At 47.3% G+C, this 15,762-nt stretch overlaps 6 protein-coding genes across 10 annotated transcripts; 3 read left to right on the forward strand and 3 right to left on the reverse strand.

Annotated features, from left to right (window-relative positions):
* Positions 1-2,880: 2,880 nt before the first annotated feature.
* Positions 2,881-3,381, forward strand: H257_12565 (hypothetical protein; the record flags this gene model as incomplete). The annotated part of the gene is made up of 1 exon (XM_009839818.1): positions 2,881-3,381. The coding sequence occupies one exon, from the start codon at positions 2,881-2,883 to the stop codon at positions 3,379-3,381; it is 501 nt and encodes a 166-aa protein (XP_009838120.1).
* Positions 3,382-3,774: 393 nt separating this feature from the next.
* On the reverse strand, positions 3,775-4,556 carry H257_12566 (hypothetical protein; the record flags this gene model as incomplete). Its single annotated transcript, XM_009839819.1, has 2 exons — positions 3,775-3,974; positions 4,340-4,556. 2 exons carry the CDS (start codon positions 4,554-4,556, stop codon positions 3,775-3,777), a joined length of 417 nt encoding a protein of 138 aa, XP_009838121.1.
* Positions 4,557-8,075: 3,519 nt separating this feature from the next.
* On the forward strand, positions 8,076-9,323 carry H257_12567 (CAMK protein kinase). The gene has a single exon (XM_009839820.1). It carries the CDS (start codon positions 8,111-8,113, stop codon positions 9,284-9,286), a length of 1,176 nt encoding a protein of 391 aa, XP_009838122.1. The 5' UTR covers positions 8,076-8,110; the 3' UTR covers positions 9,287-9,323.
* Positions 9,324-9,561: 238 nt separating this feature from the next.
* On the reverse strand, positions 9,562-10,270 carry H257_12568 (hypothetical protein). Its single transcript, XM_009839821.1, has one exon. It carries the CDS (start codon positions 10,232-10,234, stop codon positions 9,626-9,628), a length of 609 nt encoding a protein of 202 aa, XP_009838123.1. The 5' UTR covers positions 10,235-10,270; the 3' UTR covers positions 9,562-9,625.
* A 2,461-nt stretch (positions 10,271-12,731) lies between these two features.
* Positions 12,732-14,051, forward strand: H257_12569 (hypothetical protein). Of its 4 annotated transcripts, XM_009839825.1 has the most exons (5): positions 12,732-12,821; positions 12,870-12,959; positions 13,008-13,116; positions 13,166-13,630; positions 13,688-14,036. In XM_009839825.1, the coding sequence occupies exons 1-4, from the start codon at positions 12,767-12,769 to the stop codon at positions 13,584-13,586; spliced, it is 675 nt and encodes a 224-aa protein (XP_009838127.1). In that variant the 5' UTR covers positions 12,732-12,766; the 3' UTR covers positions 13,587-13,630; positions 13,688-14,036. The 4 variants fall into 4 exon arrangements, with proteins under 4 accessions (XP_009838127.1, XP_009838126.1, XP_009838125.1 ...); XM_009839824.1 differs by having other exon boundaries at positions 13,166-14,051; XM_009839823.1 differs by having other exon boundaries at positions 12,870-13,116.
* Positions 12,735-15,751, reverse strand: H257_12570. Of its 2 annotated transcripts, XM_009839826.1 has the most exons (6): positions 15,606-15,751; positions 15,447-15,560; positions 15,255-15,392; positions 14,674-15,198; positions 14,399-14,628; positions 12,735-14,005 (listed from the first exon to the last, which is right to left on the reverse strand). In XM_009839826.1, exons 1-6 carry the CDS (start codon positions 15,738-15,740, stop codon positions 13,702-13,704), a joined length of 1,446 nt encoding a protein of 481 aa, XP_009838128.1. In that variant the 5' UTR covers positions 15,741-15,751; the 3' UTR covers positions 12,735-13,701. The 2 variants fall into 2 exon arrangements, with proteins under 2 accessions (XP_009838128.1, XP_009838129.1); XM_009839827.1 differs by lacking the exon at positions 12,735-14,005 and having other exon boundaries at positions 14,348-14,628.
* Between the last annotated feature and the right edge of the window lie 11 nt (positions 15,752-15,762).

Genomic DNA, 15,762 nt, shown 5'->3' on the forward strand with positions numbered 1-15,762 from the left:
GCCAAGAATGGCGTTGGCATACCGCTCGTGGAAGTTAACCTCCAGGTAGGAGGATGGAACAGACCCGGGCTGCACCTCCTCGATGGACACAGCTGCAGTTCCAACGTCATCCCCACCGCGTACGAGGCAATCGACACGACTGTCAATTGAACCTGGCAGAAAAAAAAGAGAATTTTTGGTGGGATTCGAACCCCCAATGCGTGGGTTTGAAGCCTCAGCAACTAGCGATTTGACGTAGTACACTTTGAATGAAAATGTCACGAAAGCTGACATTTCACTCTACTGAATTTCAAGTATGTATAGTTGCGTGTGACCATACAAAGGTTCATCCTATCACAGGCAAGATCAACCTCAACCCTGTGCGATGAGCCAACCTTTGTAATGCTTAACCTCGACCCTATGTCATGCAAGGCTGGTATGAACATTCATCGTAATATATGTATGAATGACGACATGACCTTCGACAGAAATAATTGCCTTTAAAGCTCAAAACCACTTAGCAAATCAAAGCGAGTTTAGCACGGCTTTGGCACCCGACATGAGCGATACGATTGTTGAGCGATACTCGAACTCAAGCTCGTCCGTAGGGAAGCTTGTTGCTGTACTTCGGTGGGCTAATGTCGCGGCCAACAGGGGAACGCTGAAAGCAGATCTGCAACTCTGTTGGGGAACCAAGCTCTTTCATCGTCGACCCCCCCTACTCGAGGATGGCGAAGACTTACATGGTTTTTCCGACGGCACGCCTCCATCGTTGGTTCGATAGCTGCAAGAGCACTTGCAATAGCAAGTCATGCGTTCAGAGCCCTTGGCCTCGTTTGGGGAGCTTTCATTTGCTCACGCAAACCAGCCACTGCATTCAGATATAGATCTGTTTTACGTATTAGACAAGACAGCCAAGCGCTTACGCCCTCACTTAGCCATTGGAACTGTCTACAAGTTGTTCACTGCAAGGGAAATCAACAAGAACGTTTTCCAGCGAACGCCAAAAGGGCAGCTGCAATGGACTTTTCCACGTCCCCTCGTTCTCGTGCGGTGGTTTGGTTTGTATGGAGTTCAAATGCATCGACAGCAACATGTATTTAAAATTTACGCACTCGCTAATACTTCCTCTGTTCCAGGTTACTGCCGACATTTACTTTGAATTGACAAAGACAATCGAGCCCTCACTAGATACTTTTTTTTAAGGGAATTGCATGAATTTTCGCAAAACATTGATATATAATCAGCGCTTAAAGCAATTGTAAGCCAATGAAATGTCATAAATGGTTTGATATTGGTAGAAATTGAAAAATTGCAGCCAAAGAAATGCAAATGTCGCCAGTAACTTGGAACATGCGAATTTTGAAATGTCGGCAGTAACCTGGAACAGAGGAAGTACATTCAAATCTTTTGCATAGAGAACCGAACCCTTCTGGACTGGTATCTTCCCGGCGATTCATTGTTCGACATGGCTCGGACGATAGCATCAGAGTGCAATGAACTTGGCGTCGAACCAACATGTACGATAATGCAATTTCACAGTGGTCAAGTCAATCTTTCTTGACGAGTAGGCTTCCTGCTGCAAAATTTTTGTCGCAGCATTACAATAATCATAAAACTGTACCTTTAATACAAACAAGTACTACTACACCATTTCCCGTTCAAGTTGAAATGAATTTCCAGTCAATGTGAAATGAACACGTTCGACACACGACGAATTTCAAATCAACATGAATTCTTTAAGGGGTCGCGGAAAATTTCTGTCCATGTTTCAAGATATTCCGAGCTTTTGATTGGTTAGTACCCAAATTATCCGGATAACACAATCGTTCACGCTTTCCGGAATAACTCAGACATGGATGCGAGTTTTGAGGCGTGGATGGTCCATCGACGCCTGGAATAGTCTGTTCATGTCTGGCACTCATTTTCATAAAAAACGAGAAAGTATTGATCGACATTTTTTGGATTGCGAAAATATTTTGTCCGGATACGTCTCAGTTTCGGACATGGACTTTACTTAAGATTTATCATTCAACTTGAAACATACTTTGTTTTATATATATTATTCTGCTGTATGATTTGGATTTAGGAGGAAGATGGGTGAGGGAGGGTAGACATGACAATTGAATCACTATTGTTCACTGAAAGGTAGTATAATTCAATACCTTATGGTAACTATACTATAATTGAAGTAAGTTTAACGTTTCACTTTGACGTGAAAATTTTTCATGTTGAGACGTGAAACTGCACTTGTGAAATCTTATAATATTTCTGCATTTCACATTGACTGGAAATTCTTTCAATTTGAACGGGAAGTGGTGTAGTAGTAGTTTCTCTGGCTGGAAATTTTTCCGCTTGAGATTGATTGATTGCGTAAAATCCTCTGTGTATTTTGTACTAACGGGTGACCTCCTAGTTTCTCGCAAACAAAACAAATATTAATATTATTATTGTATTATTTTGTACAAGTATTGAGCAAATAATGTTACAGTAGAGAAGTTTCTAAAAATTCCGATCGTTTCCTCTTATGCTTCCCACCACTTGTTTTTCGAAACCCTTGGAAAATCAATAAGGAAACTCTTCAAACTTGATTATGGTTCCTCTCCGAGGGGTGTCTGAGCAGAACGCAGTCCTTTCCTTTCGTGTTTGCAATGTCAACTCCTCAGAAGCGTCGGCAGTTCACCGAGCGCTAAGACATCTTGCTTCTGACCCAAATCAGCGTGGAGATGCCATTCCTCGCCCGTCGTGGAAAAATTATGGATGTGTGGGACTCCGTTGCACTCCGTTGCACGGAATCTGGCTACAGTGTGTGACTTTGACCGTCCCCAGTTCGATGGCAAGAAGGCACAAGCCCGATTTGCCATATTGTTGAGTGATACTCGTGACGACAACAGAGCTTCAATGCGGGCATCAGGCGTTGCCGAAGACGTCACGGAGAAGACCATCCTGCTGGACGACCTCGCAACCCAAGTGGATGAGGCCAAGAACGAAGAAATGCGTCGTGCAAGTACAGAAGAAAGCACAGCAGCACAGTCCAAAGAAGCCGGTGCTCGTGTTCGTGACGTAGCCATGAAATCTCAAGGTAAGCGAAAAGCCGAAGAAGGTGACGGGGAGTCGAATGCGTCGGGTGGTAAAATGCTGAAAATCCTTACACTCATGAACGAAGGCAACCGAAGTGAGCTTGATCTACGCAAGTTCATGTTTGAACGTGAGTTGGAGGAACGCAAGAAAGACCGCGAACGTGAAGTTGAAGAACGCCAACGTGATTTTGAGGAGCGCAAAATGGATCGCCAACGTGAAGTTGAGGAACGCAAAAAGGACCGCGAGGTCCAGATGCAGCAAATGCAAGTTATGCAGTGCGCTATGACTACCGTGTTCGATGCACTAGTGAAGAAGTTGTAGAGTAATTGTCATTGTGCTAGCTTGGCCCACAAGCTATATTGCACTAGTAGTAAATATTTCTATTAATGTACTTATTACTATTAGATTGTTTCAACATGCACTGTGTCAAGATACTCTTCGAGCGTTGGTGGGGCTACTTCAAACTACATACTGATTTGATTACCCCGGAAATGGCAGCAGTGACAATTCGTCAGCAACATGGCAACACAAACGATTTTCGCCACCGGTGATTGTCGAACTTTTGCAAGATTCTTGATCATGATTACGCCCGCAGTGTTTTCATGATCTTGAAATTCCATTCGACTGACTATCGCACGCTACTCATGGCTTTGTTGAAGTTTTGTTTTTGGATTGAAATGTTGTTTCCCTTGTAGCCGCTAATAATGTGCCTGGTTACTCCATATGCTGGGTCGCCGTAGATGTATTTTGAGGCAAACATTGCCGGATGGCTTGAAGTCGCTTGTAAGAGGCCACTGTGCGCGAGCATCGCTGAGTCGTGGCGTCGACCCTCAGTTGGTCCCCAAAAGTAATTACAAATGCCATCTGGGGCAGCGACGGCTTGGTAGTTGAGGCAATGGATTCGTTTGTGCCCACTGTACAACTGTTTTTGCAGATTTAACCCGTCTCCAACTGCTGCAATACGACACGTTTGGACCTTCGTTCCGTCAATGAAGCCAAAAACACAGCTGAGCGGTGATATTTTGTTATGGACGGCCACACAATACTTGTCCATGTTGGCACGCAGCAATCTCAAATTGAGAAACAAAACCTGTTTCCAACGGTCGTACAGATCATGCACCATGTGGTTGAAAATGTCAGATAGGCGCCCTCGTGAACGACCAAACATTCGTCCCATGTCGTGATAACGTCGCGGGAAAGTCAAGCGACTGAGCAACACACACATGGCTTCATCTCGACAGATCCGGGAATTGTTCGTTGTTATAACGACGGCGGGGACCCCGGAGCAGGTAGCCAAGTCGTTTGATTCCAACCACGTCGAACCGAAAGTCAAGGAGCGCGTTTGCGTGGGCATAGCTGTCAAGGGAAAATACTACCCTTGGGAGGAGTGGAGGCTCGACGTATTGGTACACGTACATGCACATCAACATGTCGCGCGTTGACTTTGTCTTGGCAAGTGCCAAGAGCATGGTAATGGTGTGCACCGACAGGGCCATGATTGAGAAGCAGTGTGGTTTTCGTGGTAAATACCGTTTTATCTATTTTTGGCACGGATTCAATTATTGTCGTGCAACAGGAACAAGATCGGAAATTCATGAAACTTAGAGAACATAATTTCCGATCACATCATGTGTTTGTTGTCTGAAGCGAAGTTGGAGCCGAAAGGATTTTACGGAAACCTCTCTAGTACCTTTGAGTACGATGGGTTTAATCTGCTAGTATTTATTTTACTGTTAACAGTGATCGAATGCATCGAGGGTATATTTATGCATATCTCAAGGTCCAGGTGGCCTTTTTCAGTGAAATTTCGTAGGTGCTCATAAGGGGGAGTTCCAAGTAGTTTTCAGAAATAGCATGAGGCAACCAAAATCAATTTACCTCTTTTTTTTCACGATTTAGGAAAAGACGTCAAGGACCTCTTTTTCTCTTTTTGGTATAGTGAGTTGTGTAAAAAGTCACAGAAAAAGAGGTAAAAAATTAGGAAACTAGCACTTGGAACCACTTTCTCATTTCCTAAAAATATCTACTTGGAACAGACCCTAACTAAACGCCATATAAAATGTACTTTGGATGTAAACGGAAATTAGACAATATCTCATTTAGAATTACTACCAAGTAACATATATCGTTTAATAGTATTTATTTTGACTTTTATAAAGCAAAGCTTATACGAGTACTCTCAAATATAATATTTTGAAATAACCCTAATCCGATACCATAGATGCCATGTAAAATGACATACCTGTACGGTCACCAGCAAGTTGTGTTAACTTGTGAAGCACAGAGCATCCAATCACCCAACTATTCTACTACACATAACCATGTGCGAATTCCTATCAGATATCCCTGGGATCTGGTACAGAGAACCGAGGAAAAACTGGACCTATCATGCAGGTCGTTTTGTATGGGAAAACAGAATGCCAAGAATTTTAATTATATATTGCAGGAGAACGAGGTCAAGATTATGATTGGATTAACTGTACTGGAATTTATCCATATGAACCATTACAAATACATGTTTCGCGTTTTTTGGGAAAGCTCCAATCCACGACTTGAAACACATTCCAATCGATTCAGGAGGGGGGTTTACCTCGAGAACCCTCCTACCGAGCACAATAAGAACAACCAAGTCCTCAAGACAAAACATCACATTATATTATATGCATTTCTGGTCGTGGCAATGCCTTTTCAAATGATCTTCTAATGGCATCAGGAGTAATCATTTTCCACGCTTTAAATGGATCGCTTTATCATCGCGAGACGCTTTTCAGCTGCAGAATTGACTGGAGTCTCTTCCAACCACAGCATACGGAGGATCCGATTGAAGGGACCCATGACCCCCACGTCTAGCGGTTGGCAAATAGAGGTGCTGTTGGGTGGCAGTGGCTCCAAGATACTATGTAGGTCACCTGCTATCGCCTCAGCAGACTCTTGGGAAACATGGGCATCGAAGTTATCCGCCAGAATAACTGACGGGCCATGAATGTACGGCGGCAGCATGCTGAGATATGCCTTCCACACCCTGGAGTCCATCCACCCGGACTCTTGTACGTCGTAATAGTGCCCACTTGGGTACGTCGACAACTCATTGGTGTCAATAGTCCCACCAGGCCAGGCCAGGGGTGCCATGGACAATGAACAGGAATGGAAGTTTTTTGCCTACATTGATACATTAGTTTAGATTAAAAAATGTAACCACATACCATCCGCCCGGCATGACAGCACCGCTGTGATTCTATCCGAGTGATTTTGAGTCTTGTCCGTCTTCGATGACCCACCGATCTCGGCCCAAATCTTGCCGGGGGGGGCATGTCATAGTAGACCGCAGTTTCATCCACATTGATGATGTCGTGGGGACGGTAGTCGCTGTACTTGCCCCAAAATTTGGCGGCAAATTCATCTCTCACAAGGCTCACGCATCTTGGAATGACAAGGGACACGCTGGGAAAATCGGTGTCGACGGGCGAAGGCCTGGCAGAGTCCAAGAATAGCCTTGTAGGGGTCCTTTTTCGTGGCCTTGTACTGGTCCAGCCACTGCTTGTGGTGCGTCTTCATGTAGGTGATCATGTGCATGGACGTCAGGATATGTTCCTCACGTCACACGTCCTTGATGAAGGCCAAAAGCTCGTTCTTGAACGGGATGATTGTTTTGGCGCCTTGACTACCCAGGGACCTTCGCTTGAGGTTGCGCTGAGTAGTCGTAAGCTTTGCTCGGAGCTTTCGCCATCGGGCCCATGTAGCTCGAGGGACAAGAAACTCCGCGCAAAACTTACGACTACTCCATCCAAGAGTGTCGAACTTGATGAGGAGCTCCCGCTTTTTTCCCAAGGAGTACGATCGCTGTAGTCTTGACGCGGGCATTTGAGTTGTGGGTTGTGGCGATGTTGACTCATGGATTTGAATTTCATATTTGAACTGGCCAATAGTTGAACAGCACTTGAATTGACGAATTGGATTGGCCAAAATCATTTGAAATAGTAAATATTAGAGGTCTTGAATGAAGAATTAAAATACGATAAAATTACAGAGGTGGCCCAGTTTTTAGGGGGTGTCCACATTTTCCTCGGTTCTCTGTACAAACCACATATAATCGACATGGTGGATGTCATTTACGCTATGTCGCACATTGCACATGCCAGTGTAGAGTAGATTGATGAGTGTAGGATCGTGGTTGACATGCCATTTATGGGGGAGTTGGTTAATTGAGTTTGGATTATCATTTTTAAGACATTCCTCCGTGAGGGCCGATACTAGAACCACATATGGGGGAGGGAAAATAGCTCAGTGGTCGAGTTTTTCTGGCAATCACTGTAGAGCATCGGTTTCTTAACTCAAAGGTCGTGGGTTCGATCCCCTGCTTCCCGGATTATTTCCGCAAGGATTTATCCGTCCCTCCAGCTACAGTATTCCCCCCCCCTTTATGGGGGAGTTGGGTATGGCGTGTGACATGCGATAAGTTGTTGGCGATACGGTACTAGTAATGTCACGCGCTATGTGTAGGTCGATTCTGATGTATAGAATCGATGGATTGCCGCATCGTCCATACCGGTGACATGCGATATGTTGTTGGCGATAATGTCACGCGCTATGTGCTGCTTAGGTAAATACTACTGATGTATAGAATCGATGGATTGCCGCATCGTCCATACCTGGACTCAGCAACCGGTGGATGCTCTTATAACGACAAACTACTGTAGTCACGCAAGATACTCTTTGGTCGGTCACATTTCGTACTACTGTCACGCCAATGTCGTTCTCAGTTCATTGGGTACTATTATACATACTGTAACGTTAGAAGTATTTCACAGCAAATTCCTTACACTAAAAGAGACCGCTTTAACACTAAATTGAACTTCATCCGTGAGTGATAACATATGCACACTATTTTCTCTTAACGTCCCGTGACACGGAATATGCTTGCTGGCGTAGATGGATTGGTGCACAGGACTTAGTTTCTAGAAAGTCCTCATGGCATCAGTCACTTGAACGTGTTGGCGAGAAACTATTGACAGTGAGCTCACCATTCAGGAGCCTCAGAATTGTGGTCGCCATGGACGAGTGCGTCCAAGAGGCAACGATTCTCTTTGACCGACAGCAAGGCGTGCCGCAGTACCTGCCCGTGCCGCACAAAGGCCAGCCTGATCGGTACCCTGCTTACACGATGCATATTCCCCACGGCTTCTTAAACTGGCGCATGGACCGACGGGATGTGGTTGCATTTCCCACGCAAGACGTCGCGGGATCGATCCTCAACTTTTGCCGCTGCGGAGTTGTGCGGGGTGGCATCTTCTTCACCCGCAGCTCGCCCGACGCCGATGCCGCGTCCTCCGACGATGCACGGTACATGGTGGCCGTCAAGATCATGGACAGACACCAACTCCAGCTGCAGCGCGATGACATTGAGAACGAGCTCAGTGTCATGCGCGTGTTGCAGCCAGGAGGATTTACGGGTGTGCTGCAGAACCCTCATATTTTACAATGGGAGGCATCTAGTGACAGCGCGAACGAGTACATCGCCACCGATTACGTGTCGAATGGCAGTCTCGTCATGTATGCGCACCACCGCTTGCAGGAACTGCGCTTCCACGTGAGCATGGAGCTTCCGCAGCACCCCGAGCTGCATGAAGCCCGGTTGGCCCAGCTCTGGACCCATGAATCACTGCATCTGTTCCTCGGGGTCATGAAGGGACTCACGTACATCCATGCCCAGGACGTTGCGCATCTCGACCTGGATCCGAACAATGTCGTGATCGACGACGACCGAACGCCACGCATTCTGGACTTTGGTAGTGGCGCGTACTTGCAGTCGGCAATGGGTGCGGGGGCGGCCGGCGGCGGCACGTCCTTAGTTAAATGCAAACCACTGTATGCCCCTCCAGAGGTCCGTCGTCACAACCAAACGCCGCCGCCACGCACACCTTTCAACGGTACCGCGGCCGACATGTGGTCTGCCGGGACCATGCTGTACCAACTCGTGTGCTTTGGGTACCCTGCAGGCGAATACGCGCTCATCCGGGACGTCAACTGGCGGCGGAACCTCATCGCCCACGCCAACGATCAGCCGCATGCAGGCCATGAATGCTACATTTGCGTGCGAGAAATCGCATTCCCACCCGTAGCCTATGAGATTTTCCGCAGTTTGCTTAATGAGGACGACCCGGACGCTCGAATGTCCGCCTTTGCCGTCGCCGGGCTCCTAGGACAATACCTGTCGCAAACCACCTAAGTTATAGACTCCACTTCTGTCTGTGGCTAGTAGCCCTACTTGGTTGTACTGATGATGCAGCACACTCCCCACAGAAAGGTGCTGTTTGCGGTACACTGTACTGTGTACATATATTACCGGCAGGAGCCCTGATCTAGACCAGGTCGGGGCTGATACTTGCGTCGACACGAAAGAAGTTGAACGTGAATTTAGATCGCGCGAGATCAAATCCTCCGACTGCGTCACAGACTTGGACAGCCATGGCCGACATTGCAACCACTTTGGCAAACTCGTACGAAACATAACGATAAGATGACATTGCGCTCAAATAACTAGAAAAAACGACATTCAACAAGGGTTTCACGGCAGAAATGCACCGAGGATCCTGTTGGCGCATTGAATGAGCTGCACGAGATGCGATTCGGACAGCATCTTGTACGACGAATCGAAGCGTGGCAGGAACATCCGAAGGAGGTTCAGCACGATTGTCCTGGCCATCGCACGCTCGCGCTTGGGAATATGCAGCAAGTTACTAGCGAGAACTTCTTCCCCCCATGAGCTCTGAATATCTTCCATCGTAAATGCCACGGAGAACGGCGCGGCGTCGTCCTCGTCGAACGTGGAGCTGGCTCTCGACCGCCCCCGTTGGTTGCAATTGTCTTCGTTGTCGCCTGAGAGATGGTCCCACGCCCCTTCTGGAGTTTCCAGCATGCTGGAGAAGTCGATAGCCTCGAGGGCGGAAATGAGCTCGTCGATGCTCTGGCTTGGCGTTCGCATCGTGTTGATGATGTCCTCCAGGTCACCCCACTGCGTCATGAGCTCTTCCAGTGGCGAAGGCATCCCGAGGGATTCTAGCTCTTCCTTCACCACTGCGGATTCACTCAAGGTACCTTCGTTCCACGCCGTAACGTCGTTCAAGTAGGGACCCTTGGCATGCACTACGTCGCCCTGCCGCCTGGCCACCGTCATTTGTACGTCTGTCGGTGCAAGGGGGCAGCACCATTCTCCGAGATATCGACTATCCAATCAAACGACGTTATGGTTCAACCATCCACCAATCAAATGTCGTGTCGTAGAAGTAGCCTATCAAACTCGTAATTGTTTTTCGGTTTGCCGTTTCTGACGTTACATATCCGCAGAACTTACTACAGTACTAGTACTACAGTACTACTTCTTCATACTATGGGTATAGTATGGTAGTACAATTCGTCCTAACTGTGCTCACTGTCAATCGCCAAATCTATCGATCGATTTCTGTATTTGTACTGAATTTGCATGTAAAAAGGTATATTGGTATCACACTAATTGAAGTCTCACTCTAATTCGACGGTGATGATGGTTTCCTGCAATGTGATTGGCCAAATCCTACTGCCTATTCTTCTGTACATTTGCCAGTTCGGTTTACAGTTACTGTAGAATAACTATTTAACACAATAAATTTGGAAGCTGATCCTGAATTACTGACAGGGAGCTCGTTACTGTAGCTCATACATCGCCTTAGATTGCGTTCCCAACGTTCGTGCGCTATAATATCCTTAATTCTAGCTACTACCTCGTTGCCTTGTTTTTATCTTGTTCAGCTTTCGCTCGATTACGATGCGATTACAACCGGGAAGCTTCCTTCGTCGGAGAATTTGCACGACGCTTACTGTTAATCCAACTTAAAGGACACAGTTGTTCTCGACATCTCCACCCGTCAGGCTTATACCAGTATTGATGGCAAAAAGAGTAATGAAGGGAGCTTTACGTGCAATTAATGTCGAAGAAGAAAAAGGCCGTGCCTACTCGCCTTCCACAACAAGTAGACAAGCGTTAGCGAGTTTTAGACGATTGAAGGTCACAAATGGCCGCTGTTGCGTGAGCTGGTACTGCGAGTATTCAACTTGGTCGCACCTAGTGCTGCATCGGAAAGCACCTCTTCCTACCATGCAAATATTCATTCCAAGTTTCGCAATTGCTTGACTCATGATAGAGTCGGAAAGCTCGTATACTGTACATCAAGTCGAACTCTTGAGCGTTTCAATATTGTGCTTTCGAGTGAAATTTCGTGTTGTGGCGTGGTTTCTCGTTGGAATTTAAATCGATTTGATTGGCTACCTCAGATGAGCTCGAAATTATTAGCCAATCAAAAACCCTCTCAATGAAATTCAACCAATCAGATCGATTGTGGATCGGTTTGGTCGGCGCAATTCGATTGCACCCCCTCCCCAAATTTGTATCAAATCGACAATACGTAGTTTTGAGGCATCATCTGATGATAAGGTACAGTAGCCAAACCAAAACAGTAATTATTTTCAGAGTTCAAATTAGGTTTTATTTAGGTTTAATTCCAAAAAGAAGAAACCAAACACAATTAAAAAATAATTTAGGTTTTTATGGTGCACGTCATCTATAAACTACCAACTTTTCACAAAATTTTCTGACTTCTATTTCATATTCATTACTCAAAATTTCAGCAAATTGAGACGTAGAATCGACAGATCTCAATGTGGTGAAGAAATTCTACGTCTCAGATTCAAATTTGGTGATGAATTGGTCCAGAAATAGATATTTAACCTAGCGGTATTTTACATGGGCGTTTGGATATTTGGCCATAGGGGTGGCCGCAGAGATGTATCTTGATTTTTGTATGTGACTGTTATCCGTATATATTATCCGGAGGCAATTGGCTGGTCATTCCGGTAAACATGATTTTTCAGATATCCGGCTTGCGAAAAGGAATACTATCAATATTAATATTAGTAACGTTACGTATTAATAGTACTACATAGTACTACTATACGTACTAGTAGTACCGGTAGTTTGTTGCAGAAATCTTGACACAAGGAATTCTACTTCGCGCTTTTCGTCGAAATTTCACAAGGAATTCAACGTTTGCAGAAGTTCTCTATTGTCCTCACCCAAATTTGGACTATTTTGTTAGTCCAAAAGTGAAACCGTTTTTGAAGGAACTTGGCAATACATCTTGTATTCACTATAGTATACAAACATGATGTATTGTACGCTCGAACTTTCTCTCAGTACTTGCCAAATTTCAATCGACGACTGGAATGAATACAAACAATTTATGCACATGGTAGACATAACGTTTTTGACACAAGAAATCACTTTGCATTAAGAATTACAATTAGTCCTGTCAACGCAATTAGCAATCACCACGAAGGCGAAGCACAAAAAGTGCAGAGTCGGATGTTGTACTCACTCAGAGCGTCACCGACTTCCAGTTGCTTCCCCACAAATATGAGTCTTTACTTCTCTAGGGGAATGCCTTCCTTGTCTAGCACCTTCTGTTGGACGTTGTCGATCGAGTCCGAGGGCTCAAAGACGCCGAGGGTAACATGGTCTTGCCGGTGAGGGTCTTGGCGAAGCATGATTCGCTGTGAGCTCTGGCAAAATCGGAAGAATCAACGACATACACTCTCAATTTAAAGGGTTGTTTTGATGCTGATTGATTATCCGAAATTCCGGATAAGAACGCCCCACCATTCTTCCGCCACAGCGATGAGCTTTGGCAAGACGAACTATCGCTTCGGCGGCACCCGCGGTGGTCAAGATCGTAAGTTTAGACGGAGTGATGAATGCAGATAACATCACCATGGCTTAGAGTTTAAGTGGGACGACGTAAAGAACGACAAGTACCGCGAAAACTACCTGGGGCATTCGCTCAATGCGCCCGTGGGCCGATGGGTCAAAGGTACAAGGATTCCAAGCACCACCATGATTTCTTCATGGACAAGTGTAGGCAAGGACTTGACCTGGTACTCCAAGGGAAAGGGGGGGCAGAGCGCTGTATTGGCCGAGGAGATCGCTCTCGCGAAGCAGCGCGATGAGGATCGCATGAACGAGGCTCTGTAAGCCTGGTGTACTTGCTCCACGTCGTTTCTCACCTTTCGTTTCTAGAGGAATTGCACCAAAGCGCCATCACGAGCCTACTGGTGCCCTCGATGCCAACGAAATGAAGACGTTGCTCAAGCGTGGAGAAACAGAGCGCAACGACGGCGATGCCGAGCGCGTGGAAGGGCTTGGGGCTGCCACGTTTGTCACGGGGTATGAAGATCCAACCGCGAAAAGACGAACGATGGCGGAGCGATACCAAGACAACGTGGGCAAACAGGATCTGACCCATGGCCTTCCGGGTGTCCACAACGACGACGAGGCGGACGAGAAATCGCGGAAAAAGGACGCCAAAAAGCAAAAAAAGATGAAAAAAGAAGCCAAAAAGGAGGCCAAAAAGCACAAAAAAGAACGAAAACGGAGCAACCGATCGCCATCCCGCGAACGAGAGTCGAAGCGGTCGAAACGCGACCGATCTCGCGACTAACGTTAATCAACGTTGATATATGGACGTCAAACACGCTACACTTGGTACTATTATCAGTCATAGTCGTTAGTATTTGAATACTACATAGTAGTTCTAAGTAGACGAAAACGATATCCTATTCTCGGTTGACGGCATCTTGGGCTACGGCGACCCAGTTGACGCGGCACAGCAAGAGTTGGTACACGACAAAGGCGGTGAGCGAGCCAAACGTGAAGCCGGCCCACAGCCCCTCGACGCTCCACTCCAAGTACACGCCAAAGAGGACGGCCACGGGCACCCCCACGAGGTAAAACGCGGCGGCATTCACGCCACTGGCCACGTCCTGCTTGCCCATCGCTCGAAAGAAGCCCTGGCACGCAGCGTTCATGGCGTCGACGACGTGCAACGGAGCGATAAACCACAGCGCAGTGCTTCCTCGTCTACAAGATGACCCATATAATAGTCGATTTGATAGTACAAATTTGGGGAGAGGGGTGGGCAATCGAATCGCGCAAACCGATCCACAATCGATCTGATTGGTTGAATTTCATTTAGAAGGTTTTGATTGGCTTATAATTTTGAGCTCATCTGAGGTAACCAATCAAATCGATTTAAATTACCACGCCACAACACGAAAATTCACTCGAAAGTACAATAAATACAAAAGTTTATATTGTATCAAGTCGATTTAAAATTGGAGAGGGGCCATCGATCGGCCAATCAAAACCCAGAACATGAATCAAGTAGCCAATCAAACTCAACTCTCATCAACAACATTAGTGTGTGACTGAAATTCCAACTATAAAACACTCTCAACGCGGTAGACGACGTACGCGATGACGTCGACGTCGTTGATGACGAGTCGGGGCAGGACGGGGGAGAGGAGGACGATGGCGGACGCGGTCAAGAGCGCGCAGGCAAAGCACAGGCGCAGCGTGAGGAACATGACGCGCTTGGCCTTGTCCGGCTGGTTGGCGCCGAGGAGGGTACCCATGCGGATGGTCGCGGCCACTGACAAGCCAAAGTACGGCATGTACGCCAGGTTGAGTGTGCTGGAGAGGATCTACCGACACATCATAGAAAGACACGTATGTATACCTCACAGTACCGAGTTGACGCCAATGGTCAGGATATGGTTGGGTAGGATGCCAGCGACCAGCGTGAGGATCTCGATGGCGCCCCATTCGATCATCATCATGAGCATGCCGGGCACGCCGAACTGGAAGAACTGCGCGACATGGGACCACGCCGCGTGCCAGCCCCACTCGATGCACCAGCCAGTGTACATGGTGTTCCAGAGCAAGACGTAGCCCAGCATCCCCAATAGCACGGCGGTTTCCATCACTGTCAGAGCGACCGCGGGGCCGAGGTACCCGAGAAAAGTGTGCTGGGACAGGTAGTACCCCATCGAAACGTGCAGGATGTTGCCGAGGCCGGTGAGGACGGCCATGGGGGTGGTCACGCCCTCGGCTTGCACGAGCTTCTTGAGCACTTCAAACGCGTACAAAGCCGGGTACCCCACGGTCATGACGCGAATGAACGCGCCTGTCAAGTCGGCCAAGGCTGGCTCTTGGCCCAGGAGTTTCAGAATGTCGCCACTGAACCAGTTGAGCAGTGTCACAGGAACCAGCGTCTACGAAATCGGCATTGGGATGCTGAGAATGACAGGAGTTGGTATACTATATGTACCAGCGCCATGCCCAAAAGGGCACTTTGCAGCAACACGCCAAACTTTCTGAGATTTCCAGCGCCATAAGCTTGTGTGCACAGCGTGTCCAACGCAGTGGCCATGCCCAACCCGACGGAATACGACGTGATGTTGGTGTACTAGTGCAGCATTGGGGGGGCATGAGCATTCACGAAGATAGCATGTACACATACCATGACGGCCATGGCGGTGGCGTCCACGTACTGCTTCAAGTTTGGTGTTTGCATTTGACCGACCAAGATGATGTTGGTGATACTGGGAATGAACTCCATGAACAGGGTAAACACCTACGATATGGTGTGATGCGTGGGGATATGCAGCCTACGGCGTACGATGGGAGCAGCCAAGGTGACCAAAGAGGACACTTCATCCCACAGCGAGATCGTCGCCGCCTCGTTGCTGGCGCCATCTGCACGGTCCACAAGCGCAGACTTCTCTGAGACCACGATCGTCGTCTCGCTGTCCATCGTTGGTAGCGACATCGCAAAT

The sequence above is a fragment of the Aphanomyces astaci genome (genome assembly GCF_000520075.1).
Source record: "Aphanomyces astaci strain APO3 unplaced genomic scaffold supercont1.41, whole genome shotgun sequence".
Taxonomy (NCBI): Eukaryota; Oomycota; class Saprolegniomycetes; order Saprolegniales; family Verrucalvaceae; genus Aphanomyces; species Aphanomyces astaci.

Bases quoted from the DNA above. Each gene is read 5' to 3' on its own strand.
- H257_12570 (XM_009839826.1), bottom strand. From the start codon at position 15,740: ATGGACAGCGAGACGACGATCGTGGTCTCAGAGAAGTCTGCGCTTGTG. The intron at 15,561-15,605 runs GTACGCCGTAGG...ACCATATCGTAG, and splicing joins TCACCTTGGCTGCTCCCATC to GTGTTTACCCTGTTCATGGA. The intron at 15,199-15,254 runs GTACATATAGTA...CCGATTTCGTAG, and splicing joins CCCTTTTGGGCATGGCGCTG to ACGCTGGTTCCTGTGACACT.
- H257_12568 (XM_009839821.1), bottom strand. From the start codon at position 10,234: ATGACGGTGGCCAGGCGGCAGGGCGACGTAGTGCATGCCAAGGGTCCC.
- H257_12567 (XM_009839820.1), top strand. From the start codon at position 8,111: ATGGACGAGTGCGTCCAAGAGGCAACGATTCTCTTTGACCGACAGCAA.
- H257_12569 (XM_009839822.1), top strand. From the start codon at position 12,767: ATGAGCTTTGGCAAGACGAACTATCGCTTCGGCGGCACCCGCGGTGGT. The intron at 12,822-12,869 runs GTAAGTTTAGAC...ACCATGGCTTAG, and splicing joins CACCCGCGGTGGTCAAGATC to AGTTTAAGTGGGACGACGTA. The intron at 13,117-13,165 runs GTAAGCCTGGTG...TTTCGTTTCTAG, and splicing joins GATCGCATGAACGAGGCTCT to AGGAATTGCACCAAAGCGCC.